General features: G+C 36.9%; 1 protein-coding gene across 2 annotated transcripts; it reads left to right on the forward strand.

Moving 5' to 3' along the window:
- The first annotated feature begins 1,249 nt into the window (after positions 1 to 1,249).
- On the forward strand, positions 1,250 to 21,843 carry LOC103424746 (uncharacterized WD repeat-containing protein C3H5.08c-like). 2 transcript variants are annotated; one of them, XM_008362840.4, is made up of 10 exons: positions 1,250 to 1,442; positions 17,568 to 17,774; positions 17,903 to 18,005; positions 18,618 to 19,702; positions 19,806 to 19,896; positions 20,002 to 20,159; positions 20,275 to 20,326; positions 20,420 to 20,499; positions 20,604 to 20,697; positions 20,852 to 21,843. In XM_008362840.4, the coding sequence occupies exons 4-10, from the start codon at positions 18,800 to 18,802 to the stop codon at positions 21,412 to 21,414; spliced, it is 1,941 nt and encodes a 646-aa protein (XP_008361062.2). In that variant the 5' UTR covers positions 1,250 to 1,442; positions 17,568 to 17,774; positions 17,903 to 18,005; positions 18,618 to 18,799; the 3' UTR covers positions 21,415 to 21,843. The 2 variants fall into 2 exon arrangements, with proteins under 2 accessions (XP_008361062.2, XP_070678684.1); XM_070822583.1 differs by lacking the exon at positions 1,250 to 1,442 and having other exon boundaries at positions 17,640 to 17,774; positions 17,906 to 18,005.
- The last annotated feature ends 443 nt before the right edge of the window (positions 21,844 to 22,286 follow it).

Genomic DNA, 22,286 nt, shown 5'->3' on the forward strand with positions numbered 1-22,286 from the left:
ATGAATATTGAATCGTATACTAGAGCGGGGCAATCTCCAGCAAGAGACTGAATGCCACTGCAGCAATACAAAGATATAGGAAAGGTAAGATATATATCGTTGTCGGCTTTGGAGAATGTGCATTTATAGTCAAATTCCAAAAGTCCGAATGGAAAATACAAGAGGGTATGTGGATGTGGTTGCTTTAGGTCATTTTATTCTTTATACTACAAAGACCTCACGTCATGAGAATGAAAATACAAGTGATGAAAAACACACAATCAGGATCTCTAGTTCTCTTGTAATCATAATTTTTTGCAACAGATTTGTTTTGGTAGCGTTTGTAGTTGCGTGCATGTGAGGGTTTACTCTAGTTGTTTGTTTGCGCAAATTTACTTCAAATAAATTTTTTAGTCGTCGAAACAATGCATTCAATTGACAATTGTATTTGTGTTGTGATGATAAATGAAATACCACTATCATTACTTGTAAAATGGAAATTCCACTCTTGAGTTGGGGTGGTATATTCAGTTCATGGAGAAACAAATCATCAAAAGTCAAGGGTATGTGTTTCGGAAGGGTAATGCAAGAGATATCAAATTTTTTTTTTTAAGGATAATGTTAGGGTGATCAAAATTTTTAAACCAAATGATGTGTCATCAAGAAGACACAAATACGTTAATCGACATTTAATTAATCATCAAATCATCTACAATCATATCATTTGGTTTAAAAAATATGGTCTCCCTAGCATTACCCAATTTTTAAACCAAATTTTCTAAACCAAATGATGTGGTTATTGATGATTTGATTATTACTTAAGTGTTGACTAACGTGCTTATTTCCTATTAATGACTCATCATTTGGTTTACAAATTTGATTAAAAAATTTAGTTTACCTAGCATTATCCATTTCAAAAATCAAACTAAATCAAAATAATAGCATATTGAGCTCTTTGTCCAATACATATACTTATTCGTATGTGTAAATGTTGATATTAACGATCCCATGTTATTATGATAGTGATCTTCCATGCGTGTGGATCCATAATATGAAAACTGAAATAAATAAACAAATAAATTATGGGAAGCATGCAATAATCTGCAAATGGGAGTATTAAAATAGGCGTGCACCTTTTGCCTTTAATGAGAGGAAATCGAGGGAAGATAGAGCGGAGATATGCGACTAACAACTAGGTACCAAATCTTATAGCTGCCTCAAAAAGTTCCAATAATTTTCAAATACAATCAAACCACAACTTGATTGCCATGTACTACACCAATCATGCAATCTCTCTCTCTCTCTCTCTCTCTCTCTCTCTCTCTCTCATGTGTGTGTGTGTATACATAATTCTACATGAAGCACAATCATGGTGTTGACAGAGTTCAGCTGTCGTCGACTGCAGAAGAAAATATATCCAGTTGAACACAAGCTAGCACTACAATATATCGTTTGTTCATGAGGTCGGTAATTTCAATTTTTGTTTTTTTGTTTTAAATTTTCAGTGAGTCTCTGAACTATAATTCTTAAATCCTACTGCATATTCGAAAACGTAAGATAAATTTCATGCTTGCCTGCAGCAGGCTTGTTTTACGATAATATTGGTTACTAGTTTTTGTTCATGCGTATATTACAGCATTCTGTTAAGCAGCAACAACACAGCTCGCACTTATACACCTATAGCTCACACTTTGTCAGTTTACTATAGAACCTCCCTGTCTCTTAGATATGAGTATGTTTGTGACCTTCTGAGAAAAAGAAGGGAAAGAAAAATAAATAAATAACTTTCCTCCACTCTTGTGTACCTTCTCCTCCATTTCCGTTTTAGTTTTTAGTTTACCTTTTGTATACCCTTATCCACAGCTTTCCTCACTCTTCTTCATCTCTCCTTTCTATCATAGACTTAAATTCTCCATATCCCAAGCACATAAAACATAAAAAAAACCTAAATATATATAAAAGATTAAATGATTATCAAACGGACTCAATTAGTTAAATTAGCTATTATAAATGGAAAATATTGTCACAAAATTTTCTAGTATATAAACTAAGAATTATATAAACTAGGAATTTAAATTGCCATCCAGTTTTCCTTTGCATTAAGCTTGAGATGGCCATTCATGTGTAATGTACTTTTAGGTGTTTGGTTCACATGTAAAAGGATTTGACAATGAGAAATCACTTATTTTCTAATGTTTGGTAAGTTCATGATTGGGAAAAAGTTACATATCTTATGGGAATATGAGAGGAAAATGAAGCAATCATCCAACTTGAATTTTACTATCCTTTCTCATGGAATAAAGACAAAAGTTAAGAATCCAGATCCTCTCCGGATCCTCTTTGTGAGGATCCGAGAGATTTGTAAATTGTGTCCGTTCATCATTTATCGTGCGGTCAATTTTCGTCAAATACGGTTTGTGTTCAATTTTAAATAATAAAATTTAAAATGAATTTTGACCGTACGATGTACGATGAACGAACACGATATACGAATCTCCTGAATCCTCACAAAGAGAATCCGGAGAGGATCCTTATTCCAAAGTTAATTATGCGTTGTATGATTGTGGGGAACAAATTTCACACAACCGTAAAATTATTTTAGTGTCTCTACAACCAAGAAAGGAATAAACATGTTAGACTTGGTCACACAAGTGTGGTGTGCGTCAAGAGCTTTTTGATGCTTAAGTTCGACTTCGTGAATATAATGAATACTTCTTAAAGCTCTAGATTCTTGGTAGAGTAACTGATACCTCTTCATGGTCGATGATCATGTTTATATAGAGCAACAAGTCTAAGTTTGAAAGTGAATCATTAGGGCAATGTGTGATATTCCCTGAGTGATCGGTTTGAGACTCGCAATCCCGCCCATTAAGCTTTTAGACATTTGATTTTGGGGGACTTAGGCACCAATTAAAAGGCCCACTTAGAGAGACAACTCCATCAGATATCGTAGCCTGTGACTGGGCCGAGACCATAGGGATTGTTATTCCCTTTGCTGATTCCATAGGATAACTCCTTATCCAACCATGCCAGGCTAAATCCTTTATGTTAGATTATGCATATCTAACACGCGAACTCGACAAAGGAGTCTCCTCTCCTACATTCCCGAGACATGGCCTCTTAACAGTGTGAAGCCAAGCGTGGGCATGTTAAATCTTCAATAGACGGTAACATATTTATGTCCACGTGTTAAATCTTCAACAGGCGGCGGTAATTTTTGGTAACTACAATAACCAACATACCATTTGTTTTTTTTTTTTAAGTTAACGATAGTATCCACGTTAAGAGTTGAGGAAAGCTAAACACCAATTGTATACTTCGAATTAAGGGATTTAATTGAAATATAAATTTCGGCATAGGTTCATGAACATTATAGCATAAGTGGATAGAAACATTTATGCTCTTCGACTGTAAGGTCATTATAAACCATTATCGTTATTAACTTTTCCTTGAAAATATTTCGTGACCACAAAAAAATTAGGTCAGGCTTAACAAAACCTTTAATAATTAAAATATATTGAGAAACGTCCAGTTTTGGTTAGACCTGACAATTTCTTACATGACACATAAACGACACGAAAATAACAAGTTTCTGGTCAACACGATAACTAATCCGGGTCATTATCGAGTCACACGATAAGAACTCATTAATAACGGATCTAACATGTTTACATAAGGGTAACACGTGAGTAACCCGTTTTGACATGTTAAGAAAAAAGTTAGTTTGATGATTTTAATTTTTAAACTACTATAAAATCCAATAGCCATAGTGTATAGTATGTATTGTATATTAATATGTATAGTGTATTATTATTCTACATAAATTTAAAATTTTAAGTTTTATTTATTTATTTTTATAGTATACTATAGGCAAAGAGTAAGATTAAAAAATTATAAAACACGTTAAAAATAAAATATCAAGTAATTTTAAAATACCAAAACATTAAAAATAAAAATATCAAGTGATTTAAAAATACCAAACACATTTGAATGGTTTACAATGTTTGGTTTTTTATGCTTAGTTTATGTGGAAGAGAGTGTTAATGTGGAAAGCCTTAAAGAAAACATAGTCAATATAACTCTTGAAAACGATATATAAAACCAAAGTTCCAATACCATTTCCCTTGGTGATTGATGAAAATTGAAGGGTTTTATTGTAAAAAATGTGCAAGGTTCCTCAACCTTGAAACAACTCCCTTCATTTTGCATATCTTTGAACATTTGCTATTTTATAGTAATGTACTAATGTTTTTTCATTAGGCTCATATTTTGGGGTATGTAATACTTGAAAGACAATTTTTTTTTTTCTTTTTAAAGTTTTGAAGTAATATTTATGTGACAACGTGATATGCATATTGACACACCCCAACCGAGATCAAAGCATGTTGGCCGTCACGTGAGGGTGACGTAGCCATGTGCACAGTGTGAAAGCAATAAATATAAGAAATATACGAATAAATAAAAACCGAAAACTACTAATGTGCACTAATAAACAGGAAGTGCTAGGAGTGAGATACAAGTGTAAATACTCCTAATCAGAGCATAGAAAGTCTAGGTGCAGTCCAGTAGGACAAGTACTAGTTATACAGTACCAGAAAATGTCCTACAATTATTTTATTATTTCAAAACCGCTGAAATCCTCGTACGCCACCAACCACAAGTCTACCTAAAACTTGGAGGGGCGCCAAACAGAATATGTGAGTGGCCAAAAACAAATGTCTTTCAAAACCATTTCATCATTAAAATGCTCTAACCCCTCGCTGTAAAACATGTATAATTTTCCCATGATAGAATATAAACATGGGCATAATATATATATATATATATGTATGTATATTTCAATTCAAATCATGTTTCACATAACCATATTCATAAGTATGTCATGCCAAAACATAAAATAGAATAAGTAACTCAGGTGAGAATAAATTCATGGAAAATAACATATTAGCCAGAACCCCTGCAAAAGTCTGTACGGCTGAATTCATAGCTCATCATTCAATATAGCCGGAGTCACTATAATGACCTATACGGCATTACACTGCACATAAGTCGGAACCACTAAAATGGTCTGTACGACAAGACTGGGTGTAATATAATTATGCTCAATACTACGCTCTCATGATAGCTGGGCGATAAATCGCTGGTCACCTACGAGTCGGAACCACCTATGATGGTCTGTACGACAAGACTGTGCACCTAAATTGGATCCAAAGTGAGCATATGGTGCAGGATGTGACATTATAAACAGGCATGTGCCATATCTCTGGCTAAATCACAATCACCCTAGGTGCAAATTTATGAGCTCAATGTTTCTCAATCACAATTTTAATCACAATCACAATTCATAACTCACCTGGGCTTACCTGAGCGTCCACAACACCACAATTATATAATATGCATCATATACCAGTTCATATATGGAATATAAATTTATATGCATGGCATTTAAAGGCATACTTTCATTTAAACGCATTTTCTGGGAAAATATCAAGTGTATAAGTATATACTGAAAACCAAAAGCCCACTCACTGGTATGTCGAAAGGTCGTAGCCCCTGAGTCACCCTTGACTGCACTCATCCTCGGGATAAGTCTCCCCTATATGCGAAACAACTATAAAAACGTTAATTTAAAGCACATAACCAATACTAGTTAATAACTTCTCATACATTGCTCATATGGGATGTTTGAATATACCAACGTGATCTACACAACCTCACGAACATCCCTATATTTTTAGAAAAAAATTCCGACCACCCACACACCGCCACGCGCCTCCCACACACGGGCAGGTGCCGTGCACACTGACAGTAATCCTAACGGCGTTAGGGAATATTCTATTAAAAAGTAGCATATATCGTTAAAACTAACCTGACGTCGTTGGAATATTCCGTCAAACTTGACGGAATATTCCGTCGTCTCCTTCCTTGGTTCGCCAGACTATCGCCGTCGCCGAAAAAACTAGAAAAAATTTAAACCTTTATATCTCACCCATTTTTCATCCAAATTTCATGAAACCAGTACCAAAATGAAGCTCTTAACTTGTAGAACATTTCCTTAACTGTTTAAAGCCCCAAAGATCACGAGATCTCATCGGAGAAATTTGAGAGAAACCGGCCAAACTTGAAACTCACAATCCCGACGTCCAAAGCTACCCAGCGAGCTACCCCAAGCTTCGTGAAAACCTTCTAAAGCTCCCTGTGAGCTTAAAATCCTCTAAAAACTCTTCGTTTGAACGTGCATGAACAGTGCCAATTTCGGGGTAGGGTTTTTCACAGGTTTTCCGAACTTCCAAGTCCTAAAAATGGTATGGTTGAGTTCGTGATGACGAGATGAAAGTGATGGTACTAATCACGAGCTTGATCTATGCAGAAATGGGTTGGTTTGAGGTTCGTCCGTACGAGTTGTACGAAAATGAAAGAAGGTCTAAGAGAGGGAGGAGAGAGAAAGGTCAACGGAAGGTGTAGGTGTGTGTGTGTGTATGGTCCAATTTGGGTCACTAATCACAACCAAAAATTACTAACTTAAATTCCAAAAACTTAGGAACTAACCAATTAAGTTTAAACCCAACTTAGCCACAACACCACATAACAAACTCAATGTCCAAGGGCAATTTAGACATTTCACACCATCGAAACTAATATATCTCAGGACGGGATGTAACAATCTACCCACCTTATAAAAATTTCATCCTTGAAATTTATACAATCATACATTCCACTAATAGTCATAAAACAAGCGTGGAAACATCTCTCTCATCTGATCCTCTATCTCCTAAGTAGCCTCTTCTACTAAGTGATTTCTCCATAATACTTTCACCAAACGCACTGTCTTATTCCTCATTTCCTTATCCTTCCACAGCAAAATAGTCACTGGTTCCTCATCATAAGTCAAATCTAAATTAATTTCCAAAGGTTGAGGAGGAATCACATGAGAATGATCTGAGACATAATGTCGAAGCATCGAAACATGAAACACATCATGCACTTTGGACAACTCTGGAGGCAACTCAAGCCTGTAAGCAACCTCACCGACTCACTCGGTAATCATATACGGCCCAATGTACCTAGGACTCAACTTGCCTTTCTTTCCAAATCGTACAACACCTTTCCAAGGTGATAGCTTCAGAAATACCCAATCACCTACATTATACCTTCGGTCAGTGGCATACTTGTCTGCTAAGCTCTTTTGTCGATCCTGGGCCTCTTTCGCCAACCTCTGACCAACATAAAGGTGTACGACAAGATTTCCTGTAAAGTGCCTCAAATGGTGTCATACCAATGCTTGAATGGTAACTGTTGTTGTAGGCGAACTCCATCAAATCCAAACAATCATACCAACCATCGCCAAACTACAGCACTGAAGATCTTAACATATCCTCTAACGTCTGAATAGTTCTCTCAGATTGCCCATCAGTTTGGGGATGATATGTCGTACTATAAAGTAATCTCGTACCAAGAGCTTCCTGGAATGCTATCCAGAACTTAGAAGTGAATCTAGGATCTCGATCTGAGATAATATCAACTGGAACACCATGGTACTTCACAATCTTCGATATGAATAACTTAGCTAATCAGCTTAATGGATATTTTTCCCTCACTAGAATAAAATGTGCTGACTTAGTAAGTCGATCAACTACCACCCAAATGCAGTCATAACCATTCTGTGTACGAGGAAGTTTGTACACAAAATCCATGGTAATATTTTCCCATTTCCACTGTGGAATGGGAAGCGGCTGCATCAACCCAAACGGCTTCTTCCTTTCAGCTTTAACCTGTTGGCAAATGGCACGCCTACTAACATATTCGACAATTTCTCTTTTCATACCCGGCCAATAATAAAATGGTCGAATGGTATGATACATCTTGGTGCCTCCTGGATGCATTGCATACGCCGAAATATGTGCTTCATCAAGGATTTCTTTCTTTAACTCTGCATTATTCGGCACATACATTCTACTCTCCTGCATAAGCATACCATCGGTTTCTCGAATCCTGAAATCTTTCTTCTTCCCCTGATTCCTTGCTTGAATTATTTCCTGGGTCTCTTCATCATTCATCTGGCCTTGAGCACACGATCAATTAAGATTGGCCTAACTTGAAAATTAGCAAACAAGGCTTCTTCTTGGTCTTCCACTCCTAACTCCACTCCAGTGGACCTCAAATCCGCAAGAAAAGGAACATGACAATCATAGATGGCATTAAGTCTAGCTGGAGTCTTCCTACTAAGTGCATCTGCCACTGCATTCACACGACCAGGATGATACTCAATCGTGCAATCATAATCACTAAGTAACTCAATCCACCTCCGCTGCCGAAGATTAAGATCTCTCTGAGTAAAAAGATATTGAAGACTCTTATGATATGTGAAGATCTTACATTTCTCACCATAAAGATAATGTCTCCAAATCTCCAAAGCAAAGATAATAGTCGCTAACTCCAAATCATGAGTAGGGTAATTCTTCTCATGAGGTTTCAACTGTCTCAAAGCATAAGCAATCACCCTACCATGTTGCATCAATACACAACCCAGACCATTCAAATAAGCATCACTGTAGACCTCAAAATTACCACTATCATCCGGGAGTGCTAAAACAGGTGCATGAATGAGATAATACTTCAACTGCCGAAAACTTTGCTCATAATTATCATCCCACTCAAACTTAACATCCTTCCAGGTCACGTCAATGGCAAAGCAATCGCTGAAAAATCCTTAACAAACCGTCTATAATAACCTGCTAGGCCAAGAAAACTCCGTACCTCAGTGACTGTTCGAGGTTGCTCCCAATCCTCCACAGCTGCCACTTTTTTAGAATCCATTCGAATACCTTGAGCTGATATGACGTGTCCCAAAAATGCCATTTGATCCAACCAAAATTGACATTTGCTAAACTTAGCATACAACTGATGTTCCCTCAAACTTTTCAACACAATTTTAAGATGTCTAACATGCTCTGCTTTAGTCTTAGAGTATACCATAATGTCATCAATAACAATGACAAACCTGTCCAAATACGGCTAGAATACATGATTCATTAAATCCATTAAAGCAGTTGGCGCATTAGTTAACCCGAATGGTATCATAAGAAACTCATAATGACCAATCGAGTCTTGAATGCGGTCTTAGGGACATCTTCACTTCTAATCTTCAACTGGTAGTAACCAGACCTCAAGTCAATCTTAGAGAATACATAGGCACCTCAGAGTTGATCAAACAAATCATCTATATAGGGTAACGGATAACGGTTCTTAATTGTTACCCGATTCAATTGCCTGTAATCAATGCACAGCTTTAAGGTTCCGTCTTTCTTCCTCACAAATAAAACTGGAGCTCCCCAAGGTGAAGTATTAGGCTGGATAAAACCTTTATCCACTAATTCTTGCAACTGAACTTTCAATTCCCTTAATTCAGCAAGAGCCATTCTATAAGGAGTCAAAGATATAGGATTCGTACCTGGAAGCAGATCAACAATGAACTCCACATCTCTATCTGGCGGCAATCTAGGCAAATCATCAGGAAACACATCCGAAAAATGCCTAACCACACGTACATCCTCCACACTACTAGGAGCATTATCATTCAACACCACATGAGCCAAATATCCCTGACAACCTTTTGACAACAATCTTTTAGCTTTCATGGCAGAAATAACACAATGCCTCACCCTACTAGGCTCTCCTACGAATGTAACTTCAGGTAATCCAGGACGATGGAAAGTAATTGTCTTTCCATAACAATCTATCTTGGCACGATTATAGTGCAATCAATCAGTGCCCAAAATCACATCAAAAACCACAAAGTCCAACGACATAAGATTAGCTGGCATAACCACATCCTCCACCATCACTGGACATCCTGGTTATACCCAATCCACAAAACATCTATCCCATCTAGGCATAGAAAACTCTAAATCATATCCTAGAGGTGTAGGATGAGGTTGTGTCACTTGAGCAAATGTATGAGAAACAACAGAATGCGTAGCACCACAATCAATCAATACTCTAGCAAAATGACCAAGAATGTTTAATGTACCCATGATTAAATCAGGATTGTTCTGAGCATCTTGCAGTGTTATGTTATGGATTCATCCCTGATTCTGCTGTCGTCAACCACGATCTCTACTAGCATGAATACATCATCCTTGCCTTGGCTGACCAAACTGCCTCGAAGATCCTGCACTGCTAGCAGCAGTCTTTACCTACTGGGGCTGTCTCCCTTGGTACCATTGGGATCCACCAGCTAAATGTGGCTGATATGGCATAGAACCTCCTTGATACTGAGGGTAACCACCCTGATAATGAGGATCCTGTGAGTACTGATACTACCATGTAGCATAAGGAGCGGAGTCACCCTGATAATGATAAGCACCTCCACGACCAGTCTGAGCATAACCACTAGGTGCTGAAGCTTGCTGGGTCGGCGCAGGTGGTGGTAAAGAAGGTTGTTGGGGCCTCTGCTAATTATGAGGGCAATGAGCAGCCCTATGCCCCATCTGTCCACAAGCATAGCATGCACTGCTGCCTCTCCTACACTCCCCAAAATGCCTAATATTACACCTGCAGCATAAAGGAGCACCTGAACCACCAAAATCCCTTTGCCTCTGAAATCTCGGGCCTCTAGAAAATCTACCACCTCTCCTTTGCATATTAGAGCTCAAACCTCCACTAGAAGAGCTGGAACTACCACCGTTTCTCTTAAAACTCTGGGTCTTACGAGGTCCCTGAGATGATTGACCTTTACCTTTATCATCTCATCTCTGGTTCCCATTCTTTTCTTATTCATCTTCACTTTCACTGGGCATGTTCTCTAAGTTCTCAATCTCAGTAAAACCTCATAAAACTCCTGGTAAGTGGCACAGGGAGTCGATGTCGCTATAGAACGCCATTTCTTCTTAGTACCCAACCTGAAGCGACGGAGCATCTCGACCGGATTAGCAGCAACCTCCGGATCATATCGAGATAGATCAGTGAACTTCCTGTAATACTCATTCGCTAACATCTTTCCTTGTTTCAGATGCGTGAACTCTTGTTTCTTGCGATCAATATACTCAGAAGGAATGAACCTTTTCCGAAACAACTGTTTAAACACTTCCCAATTGGCTACTACCTCTGGTGGCATCTGATATGATTCCTGTTTCCACCATAGTGCAGGCTCCGGACCTAGAAACCAGGTAGTCATCTTGACCCACCTATCAGGATGAAGATTCCCCTGACTCTGTATCACAAGGAAAGTCTTCTCGACATGATTAAGCCACTTCTTCACTCCCTCATGTCATTCATTTCCAATGAAGTGATTCAGCTTCAGATTATACACAGTCTCAAGAGGTGTCCTTTGAGGAGGACGGAGCGAAGACTGAATGGCATTAGCTATAGCTTCCCCTAATTGAGCAATATCAGGGAAACTAGGCTCAGCTGAGTGACGTGGCTCTCTACAAGGCGGCATAGTTCTGACAGAAGACATCACAATGATTAGATCATTCACAAGATATACAAGACTGCTAAACCTAGGCACAGACCCCGATCGAGATTGAAGCATGCTGGCCGTCACGTGTGCACAGTGCGAAAGCAATAAAGATAAGAAATATACGAATAAATAAAAACCGAAAACTACTAATGTGCACTAATAACCAGGAAGTGCTAGGAGTGAGATACAAGTGTAAATACTCCTAATCAAAGCATAGAAAGTCTAGGTGCAGTCCAGTAGGACAAGTACTAGTTATACAGTACCAGAAAATATCCTACAATTATTTTATTATGTCAGAACCGCCGAAATCCTTGTACGCCACCAACCGCAAGTCTACCTAAAACCTGGAGGGGCGCAAAACAGAAAATGTGAGTGGGTAAAAACAAATGTCTTTCAAAACCATTTCATCATTAAAATGCTCTAACCCCTCGTCGTAAAACATGTATAATTTTCCCATAATAGAATATAAACATAGTCATATATATATATATATATATATATATATATATATATGTATGTATGTATGTATATTTCAATTCAATTCATGCTTCACATAACCATATTCATAAGTATGCCATGCCAAAACATAAAATAGAATAAGTAACTCAGGTGAGAATAAATTCATGGAAAATAACATATTAGCCGGAACCCCTGCATAAGTCTGTATGGCTGAATTCATAGCTCATTATTCAATCTAGCCGGAGTCACTACAATGACCTATACAGCACTACACTGCACATAAGTCGAAACCACTAAAAGGGTATGTACGACAAGACTGGGTGTAATATAATTATGCTCAATACTACACTCTCATGATAGCTGGGCGATAAATCACTAGTCACCTATGAGTCGGAACCACCTATGATAGTATGTACGACAAGACTGTGCACCTAAATTGGATCCAAAGTGAGCATATGGTGCGGGAGGTGACATTATAAAAAGGCATGTGCCATATCTCTGGCTAAATCACAATCACCCTAAGTGCAGGTTTATGACCTCAATGTTTCTCAATCACAACTTTAATCACAATCACAATTCATAACTCACCTGGGCTTACCTGAGCGTCCACAACACCACAATTATATAATATGCATCATATACTAGTTCATATACGGAATATAAATTTATATGCATGGCATTTAAAGGCATACTTTCATTTAAACGTATTTTCTCGGAAAATATCAAGTATATAAGTGTATACTGAAAACCAAAAGCCCACTCACTGGTATGTCGAAGGATCGTAGGCCCCGAGTCGATTTAAAGCACATAACCAATACTAGCTAATAACTTCTCATACATTGCTCAAATGGGATGTTTGAATATACCAACGTGATCTACACAACCTCACAAACATCTCCATATTTTTAGAAAAAAATTTCGACCACCCACGCGCCGGCCAAGGCACTGATGGTAGCCCTAACGGCGTTAGGGAATATTCCGTTAAAAAGTAGCATATACCGTTAAAACTAACATGACGCCATTGGAATATTATGTCAAACTTGACGGAATATTCGATCGTCTCCTTCCTTGGTTCGCCGGATCGTCGCTGTCGTCGGAAAAAATGGAAAAATTTTAAACCTTTATATCTCACCCATTTTTCATCCAAATTTCATGAAACCAGTACCAAAATGAAGCTCTTAACTTGTAGAACATTTCTTTACCTATTTAAAGCCCCAAAGATCACAGAATCTCGCCGGAGAATTCGAGAGAAACCGGCTAAACTTGAAACTCACAATCCCGACGTCCAAAGCTACCCAACGAGCTACCCCGAGCTTCATGAAAACCTTCTAAAGCTCCCTGTGAGCTTAAAATCCTCTAAAAACTCTTCGTTTGAACGTGCATGAACAGTGCCAATTTTGGGGTAGGGTTTTTCACAGGTTTTCCGAAGCTTCGAAGTCTTAAAAATGGTATGGTTGAGTTCGTGATGATGAGATGAAAGTGATGGTACTAATCACGAGCTCGATCTATGCAGAAATGGGTTGGTTTGAGGTTCATCTCTACGAGTTGTACAAAAATGGAAGAAGATCCGAGAGAGGGAGGAAAGAGAAAGGTCAACGGAAGCTGTGGGTGTGTGTGTGTGTGTGTGGTCCAATTTGGGTCACTAATCACAACAAAAAATTACTAACTTAAATTCCAAAAACTTTAGAACTAACCAATTAAGTTTAAACCCAACTTAGCCATAACACCACATAACAAACTCAATGTCCAAGGGCAATTTAGACATTTCGTCGGGTCATATTACCTGATACTATTAACGGTTTGATTGCAGGTCGAGTCATATTACATGTTTACTTTAACAAGTGTTACACGACACGACCCGTTAAGATATCGAGTATGTCACAAAAACGACACGAACACGAAAAACACGACATGCATAGGTGGAAATGAGCTTTAGATTGTTTTGAATCTGGTGTTGGGTGTGGTAAGTGAGCTTAACATTGTTTTGAATCTGGGAAGTATAGGTGGAAGTTCAACACCATATTTACTAGGATATTGAACTACATGCTTACTAATCCTTGTATATAAATTTATTTGAGGAACACCTCAATAATCTTATTTGAGGGACACCTTGTGTGGCCCAATCTATAATGGATGTCGACAATCTAACCATTGACCAACTTATTGGGTTGTATGTGTGTGTTAGGGTAAACTACCGTTTGACCTCAGGAACAATTACCTTAGTTGAAATTGAATATATGAACTATTTTTTTGGTAAATTATCCCATGATCTATTTAAAATTAGTCAATTAACCCTTTAATGTCAAATTTTGTCCGCAATTATATACTGACTTGTGATCAGCACATTATTCACTTTTAAGAGTAAAATCATGCATAATATTTGACGACAAAGTAGACGAAATTTCATCAAATCTATCAATAAAAAGTTAATTAACTGATTTCAAATAATTCAAGAGTTAAACTTACCAAAAAAATTAGTTCATATAGCCATTTTTGATTGAAATAATAATTCAAGAGATCAAACAAACATAGTGCACAATAAATTGGTATAAAAAACTGATCGAGTTATTTTGGTGGTGGTATAGAATTGTGAGTTGTAACATGCGGTGGGTGGTAGACAGGTGTCAGTGTTGTGAGCAATCGATGTCTCTAGGGAGGGAGCTAGCTATTCAGCTATCCCTCTGCCATTTTATCAAGCAGTTACTAGAGTGGCTACCCACTCAACATACTTGTCGCAGTCACAGCTTGTAATTTTCTATTTATAATTTCATCAATTTATTTATAAAAAAAAACTAATAAAAATGATTTAAAAATTTTAAGTTTTAACGATAAGAATAAAATGAATAGTACCATAATTGACTTTTTAGTGTAAAAATGTGATTTTTCATTAAATAAATAGTACCGGAAGCTTTTTATTAAAGTTTCCTTAATTTTTTAGTGGTCAAACTTTGTATTTTTCTTATAGGGTCACTGGTATTAGAGAGTATATCCTCTACACGCTGACACGTTTTGGTTTGTTGTTTCTCTTTATTTCTTACTCAAACTTAGGTCTGGCAATTCCTGACACGACCCGATAACTCGACACGACACGACACGAAATTAACAGGTGTTTGGGTCGACACAATAACGAATCGGGTCGTTATCGGGTAACCCGATAAGCACCTGTTAAGATAACGGGTTGGTTCGGGTATACACGTGGGTAACACGATACACGATAAGCAGAATATTAATTTAATAATTTTATAACCCTATATATATATTAAATTAACTATAATAATTATAATAATTATATATACTATAATAATTATACCCCCAAAATATTAACTATAATAATTATATATATATAATTTTAAATTAAATTTTATACCCCGAAATACTATAATAATTATACGTACAAAATAAATAGATTTAAATATACTTAATAAATATATATATATATATACCATTGAACTTGATGGGATACGAATTATACGAAACTAATTTCAACGATCCAACCATCAAACTTGTTTGTATATGCTTCGAGATTGCATCATTAAAAAATCGCAAAAAACAAACATTCAGAGATCAAGTAACCGAACAAAACTTTTCGACGGTTATAAAACAAAAAATTACGATTTAACGGTTATTTGAACTCCGATTTTGATGATTTTTTACAATTACCCTCCTTGACCCTATATGAATACAATGAATGAATTCGATCTTCAATTTAAAATATTTACACTAGTGGATACCACAAAATCTTATGTTATACTTAATGAAAGTATGAATAAAGTCTTAAGTGTTAGTGAATATATTGTTTTGATGCGATACACATTCTACGAAACTAGTTTCAACGATCCAACCGTCAAACATGTTTGTATATACTTCGAGATCTCATACGCCAAAAATTGCAAAAAAAGAAACATTCAGAGATTAAGTAACTGAACAAAACTTTTCGACGGTTATAAAATGAAAACTCACGATTTAACGGTTATTTTAACTCCGATTTTGATGATTTTTTACAGCTACACTCATTGACCCTATATGAATACAATGAATGAATTCGATCTTCAATTTAAAATATTTACACTAGTGGATACCACAAAATCTTGTTATACTTAATGAAAGTATGAATAAACTCTTAAATGTTAATGAATTTATTGTTTTGATGGGATACGTATTCTACAAAACTAGTTTCAATGATCCAACCGTCAAATATGTTTGTATATACTTCCAGATCGCATACACCAAAAATTGCAAAAAAACAAACATATAGAGATCAAATAATGGGACAAAACGTTTCGACAATTATAAAAAGAAAAATCACGATTTAATGGTTATTTTAACTCCGATTTTGATGATTTTTTACAACTATACTCCTTGACCCTATATGAATACAATGAATGAATTCGATCTTCAATTTAAAATATTTACACTAGTGGATACCACAAAATTTTATGTTATACTTAATGAAAGTATGAATAAATTCTTAAGTGTTAGTGAATCTATTGTTTTGATGAGATACGCATTTTACGAAACTAGTTTCAACGATCCAACCATCAAACATGTTTGTATATACTTCAAGATCGCATACGTCACAAATTGCAAAAAACAAACATTCAGAGATCAAGTAACGAGACAAAACTTTTCGACGGTTATAAAATGAAAAATCACAATTTAACGGTTATTTTAACTCCGATTTTGATGATTTTTTACAGCTATACTCCTTGACCCTATATGAATACAATGAATGAATTCGATATTCAATTGAAAAAATTACACTAGTGGATACCACAAAATCTTATGTTATACTTAATGAAAGTATGAATAAACTATAATAATTATATATATTAATTTAATAATTTTATACCCCTAAAAACTAAAATAATTATATAATATAATTATATATATATATATATTAAATTATGTATTTTAATGTTTCGAAGTAATATTTATGTGGCAAAGTGTGATATGTGCAAATTTAAGAAAAAAATATATTTTTCTTAACGGTTCATAACGGGTCGGATCACTTTACCCGTTGGGTAAAGTGACCCGACCTGTTAAGATAACATGTGTGACACGATACGACCCGTTAAGATAACAGGTGTTACACGAAAACGACACGAACACGACAGACACGACCCGTTTGCCAGGTATTCATAGAAATAAACGAGCATGTGTGTTTGACATTTTTTATTTAAAATGTATTCTAATTATTTTAGGTATTCATAGAAATAAACGAGCATGTGTGTTTGACATTTTTTGAAATTTAAAAAAAATAAATACATATAATACGTTACTAAGATCATAAGAATGATTACTCAAAAGATCAATAGTTTATTGTGTGTGCAAAAAGTACACAATTTTTCTTTATAGAGTGTATTTGGATTATTTTTGCCATTTATGGAAACAAACAAGCGTACATTTGACACCCTTTGGAACTTAAGCAAATAAACACAAATAATACGCTATTAGGACCATAAGAATAAATACTCAAAAGATCAAAAAGCTTGGATTTTGAATTTAATTCATCGTGCTTAATTGGGTTTTTAATTTATTTTATATTACTTAATTGGGTTTTTATGTAGCATCTCTATCTATATAAATGTGAAAATTTACAGTTAAATTTTTTAAATTGATTTCTGGGGTTTGTGAATTTTAAACGAAAAAATTCTGCAATTAATTGCAGAAATTGCTGGGTGTAAAAAAAGCAGAAAGAAAAAGGAGAGAGCAGCAGCAGCAGCACCAGTAAAAGTATAATAGACAGGAGCAGTAGAGTGGCTGCAGCCCACAGAAGCACAAACAAGAGAAAATAGTATTGGGAGAGATTGGTTGCGAGTTTTAAAAGAGTTGGGATCTCGAGGCCTCAAAATTCAAACATCTGGTAACTCAGAGAGTAAGAATTTGCAGCTGTTTCCTTTCCTTCCTCCGCCATTTTCTATTTGTAGTTTGAGTGTGTGAGTTCAGAGTATTGGGTTGGATACAAATAAAGCAGTGTTAGCTGAGTTGTTGAAATGTTTGCAGCAGCGACTCCACAATTACAGGGGGGTCGGTCATATTCAACAATATCTCAATTCATCTTGCTTTGCTTCCATTGCATTCAAACACACCACTGGAGCTGGAGGAGGTAATACTAATTATTATACTATACTAATACTATTGTTACGCCTTGTTTCTACGTTCTGACCCTTATTCTGTATCTCAATAAACTATTACTAATTTAGTACGTCGTTTTTAGTAGTCAGTTTTTGTTTTTTCGTTTTTTGACAAAAAAATCATAAACGCTTACATTTTATAGTTTCTTACACTGGCCTTGTTAAGTCACCGAAAATTAAAAGGGCATGTAAGAAGCTAAACAGAGTGTGTAAAAATCAGCTGTGTTTTTTTCTTAACCGAAAAGGAAAAAGTCACAAGTTTTCAATATTGGCTTTTAGTTAAAATTTTTGTTTTCATTACCAAACGACGAAAATTAAAAACTGAGAACGAAATAGTTATCGGATGTTCTTTGGCATTCTAACTCCGTCATTTCAGGGCTTTTGGTTATTTCCGTCTTTCTATTTTATTTTATTAGTTTAGTTTTGGGTGTATTCAAGTTCACTAATATTGTTATAACAGTAACTATAAAGAACTAGCCAAATTAATTCATTTAAATTTAGTGTTGATATTTTGTTTGCTATTTTGGAGTCGTCAAGTTCGGTTCCTCGTACTTATCCATGCTTGTGTTTTTAATATCATTCAGTTGAATTGCTTTGCTTTGGAATGTGGATGCTTCATCCTGTCTGCATAGTTAACGAGAAAAACTCGGTCCGTGAACTGGGGACTTTGCTGCGGATTATTATTTACTAAAGAAGGTTGCCTGCAACTTCGAGTGAAGGAGGAGGGTCTGGAGGAAATGTGGAACTTTGGCCTCAAGTGACAGACATGCTGAGCTCTGATCAATCTTATGATGAAGAAAATGATGTGTTCTTCGACTCGGAGGACTTGTCACCTACACGATCACTCATAGCGAGTGAGGAGTACAAAATTTGGATGAATGAGCCACCAAGTGTTAAGGAGAGACGGGAGAGTTTTCTGCGAAAAATGGATTTAGTTGAGTTTGATTCTGCAAAGTTTGCTTCTGTGGATATGGGATTGGAAAGAGTTTCGGAATGCAGTGGAGCTTCCCCAAGCTCTTGCATTTCGTCTTCTAGTCGTCATCAAGCAAACTTTATGTATAATACATTGGATAGTAACATACAAGGTAGCTCAAATTTGGCCTGGACTCACGATGCAGTTCATATTGCTTCACCTTCTGCTACGGGTTCTGCTCGGAGAGAAGCTGAGGCTCCAGAAAAAGAATGTTGGAATTCACAGGAGGGTGAAAAGAAGACGAAAGTTTGGTGGAAACAGTTTATAAACAAGAGGAAGAGAAGAGGAGGTAAAGTTGTGTCAGAGGTATCGAAACCAGATACTGAAATACCGAAACAAAATAGGATGATGGTCAAGCAGAATGGTAAGAAGTGCATGGAGTTCACTGCACTATGCAGCGGGCAAGAAATTCATGCGCACAAGGGGTTCATTGGGGTGATGAAGTTTAGTCTCGATGGCCAGTATCTCGCAACTGGCGGTGAAGATGGGATTGTATGCATCTGGCGTGTTACATTAACAGATGTTTCTTGTACCTACTTAACACCTCAAGGGAACTTTGATGGCAAACTTAAGAAAATAAAGTCCGGTTATCGCGTGATCTTTCCTGAAAAGGGTTTTCGAATTCAGGAGTCACCGCTGCAAGAGTTTCATGGCCATTCCAGTGATGTGTTAGACCTGGCTTGGTCGAGTTCAAATGTGAGTATATCGTAACGTTACCTATTTCGTTGACTGATATATAATCATCTTTACAACTTTGCAGCTTGTGACTGATGTTAATTTATATATATGCTCATTGCAGTATCTTCTTTCTTCGTCCATGGATAAAACTGTTCGTCTGTGGGATGTTAGTTGCGGTGACTGCCTAAATGTTTTCGATCACAATGACTATGGTAAGGATAAAAATAAATATCCTAGTTCTGTTTTTATTTTCCCTCAAATTTGTATATGATATGATAATCTGAAATGTAATTGTTCAAATGTTTAAATGGTACCAGTGACGTGCATTCAGTTCAATCCTGTCAACAACAATTATTTCATAAGTGGATCGATAGATGGGAAAGTTCGAGTTTGGGGACTCTCTGATAACCGAGTTGCTGACTGGGCTGATGTTCGAGATGTTATAACTGCTATATGTTATCAACCAGATGGAAAAGTATGATTCTTAATACCTGATTAGCCATGATTTTATTACACTGCTACTAAGATTATAAACTTGAGAGTTCTCTCCTCTATGATGCTAACCATATGGTTTTCTGCTGCGCAAGTAGGGTTTCGTGGTTGGTTCCGTTACAGGCACTTGCCACTTCTATGAAGCATCAGGTACATAAAATTCCTGTTATCTTCGTGTTGATATTCAAGTGTTTGCATTTTCCTCACCTGGGGAGTTGTTAAACCCATTTTGTGGTTGGACAGGGGACTATCTTCAGCTGGTTGTGCGAATGCGTATTCATGGTAGGAAGAAAACCTCTGGCAACCAAATCACTGGCATCAAGGTTCTGCACTCAAAGCTCTTTCAAAATTTTCTTTTCCGCCACGCTTGTATAAGATGTTATTTTTCTGATTCATTCATTAACATTAGGATTTATTTTCTGCCCAGTTTTGCCAGGAAAAGTCGCAGAGAGTTATGATAACATCAGAAGACTCGAAAGTCCGTATATTTGACGGAGTAGAACTTACAAGGAAATACAAAGGTGTGGATGCTTACCATATCTTGATTTGGGTAGATGATATGACGCCCCATTCTCTTGCAGCATATGCTCAAATTTGCATCTTACTAGTACATTGTGTTTGTTCTCGGTTAATGAAAGCATTCATTGAATAACTAGATTTTTCTGAATGTAACAGGTCTTGCAAAGTCGGGAAGTCAGACGTCAGCTTCTTTTACATCGAGCGGGAAACATATAATTTCAGTTGGAGAGGACTCACGTGTTTATTTGTGGGACTATGACGAGCCGTGTGTCTCATCATCATCCAAACAAACGAAATCTGTTCAATCCTGTGAGCATTTCTTATGCGAAGGTGTGTCTGTCGCGGTACCTTGGCCAGGCATGAGAAGAGAACAAAGGAGCTTGGAAACACCAGGCCATCTGGAGGCTGCTCCAGGAAGCAGAGATTCAGAATGTTTTTCTCTTGGAAATTGGTTTTTCTTAAATGGTCCGTGCAGGGGTGGCTCTGCAACTTGGCCCGAAGAGAAACTTCCTCTGCCTTTATGGGATTTACCGGTCATACGAGATGAAAATGGTCAGTGTCACTGGCAACGTCAAGTTCACCATCGTCAGCAGCAGCAACACAATAGAGCACTCAATCACACCGCTGAATCAGAACCATGGGGGCTTGTCATTGCAACAGCTGGATGTGACGGAACAATCAGGACATTCCATAACTACGGATTGCCAGTCAGATTGTAAGAGTTGGTTTGGATCACCCTGCACTGGCTCCAACCTCACTGAATCAACACGCAACGAAACACAACGCAACAAGAGTTAAGCCTACATTTCCATGTTTTTTCATGTCAGTCGAGCGTCCGTGGCAGTGCCCATGAAGATGTAGGTGGCTTAATTATGTAGTTTTTCAATCTTTACATTTTTTTGTGAATATTAATTTGGCGCCGACAGCATAGGAAATACGTACAATTACACAGTCGTCCCAGCCAGAATAGGACTAGAGTCGTTTTCGCAGAGCAGAAATGAATACTCATATTGTACAATTTCAATTATTGTTTTAGCCAATCATGTATAGAAAACGCGCTTCAAAAGCATCCTTACCTACAGCTTTTGAGCTATTTATCGTCCTTGTATTTTGAGAACAATGCAAGATCAACAGCTTACTCAACAATTCGTCTGTCCTGGTGAATCTTTTCTATCAAGCTCCCAAGAGATGAGAAAGTGGCCTGTTTCATTTCACACCCAAATATTAGAAAGAGATCGATGACAGGACAGGGACGACAAATTGAGGTATGCAGCCGACTATAATACGATGCAGTTCCTCCCCATAAAAATCCTCATCGAAGTCGTGAAGCAGCCATGGCTCCTGCATTTCAAACTACATGTAAGAAAACAACAAAAGAGCTTGCAAAGGCAACCGATACTCATGACCATTTTGAAGACGCCTCGCGTTGATAATCCATCCCAACCAAATAAAATATACCCCGGAGGGATGTTCGGAAAGAAGAGATGAGCATTCAAAATATTAGCTACATCTGAAATACAACTTATATATGTCATCTCAAACTAAGAACAGCAGTTATAACTCTTTCATCTTAAGACAAGTAGTATGAACA

Source organism: Malus domestica, chromosome 01, assembly GCF_042453785.1.
Source record: "Malus domestica chromosome 01, GDT2T_hap1".
NCBI classification, from domain to species: Eukaryota; Viridiplantae; Streptophyta; class Magnoliopsida; order Rosales; family Rosaceae; genus Malus; species Malus domestica.

Coding starts and splice junctions, on each gene's coding strand:
- LOC103424746 (XM_008362840.4), top strand. CDS start 18,800: ATGCTGAGCTCTGATCAATCTTATGATGAAGAAAATGATGTGTTCTTC. Junction 19,703..19,805: donor TGGCTTGGTCGAGTTCAAAT/GTGAGTATATCG, acceptor TGCTCATTGCAG/TATCTTCTTTCTTCGTCCAT. Junction 20,500..20,603: donor ACCAAATCACTGGCATCAAG/GTTCTGCACTCA, acceptor TTTTCTGCCCAG/TTTTGCCAGGAAAAGTCGCA.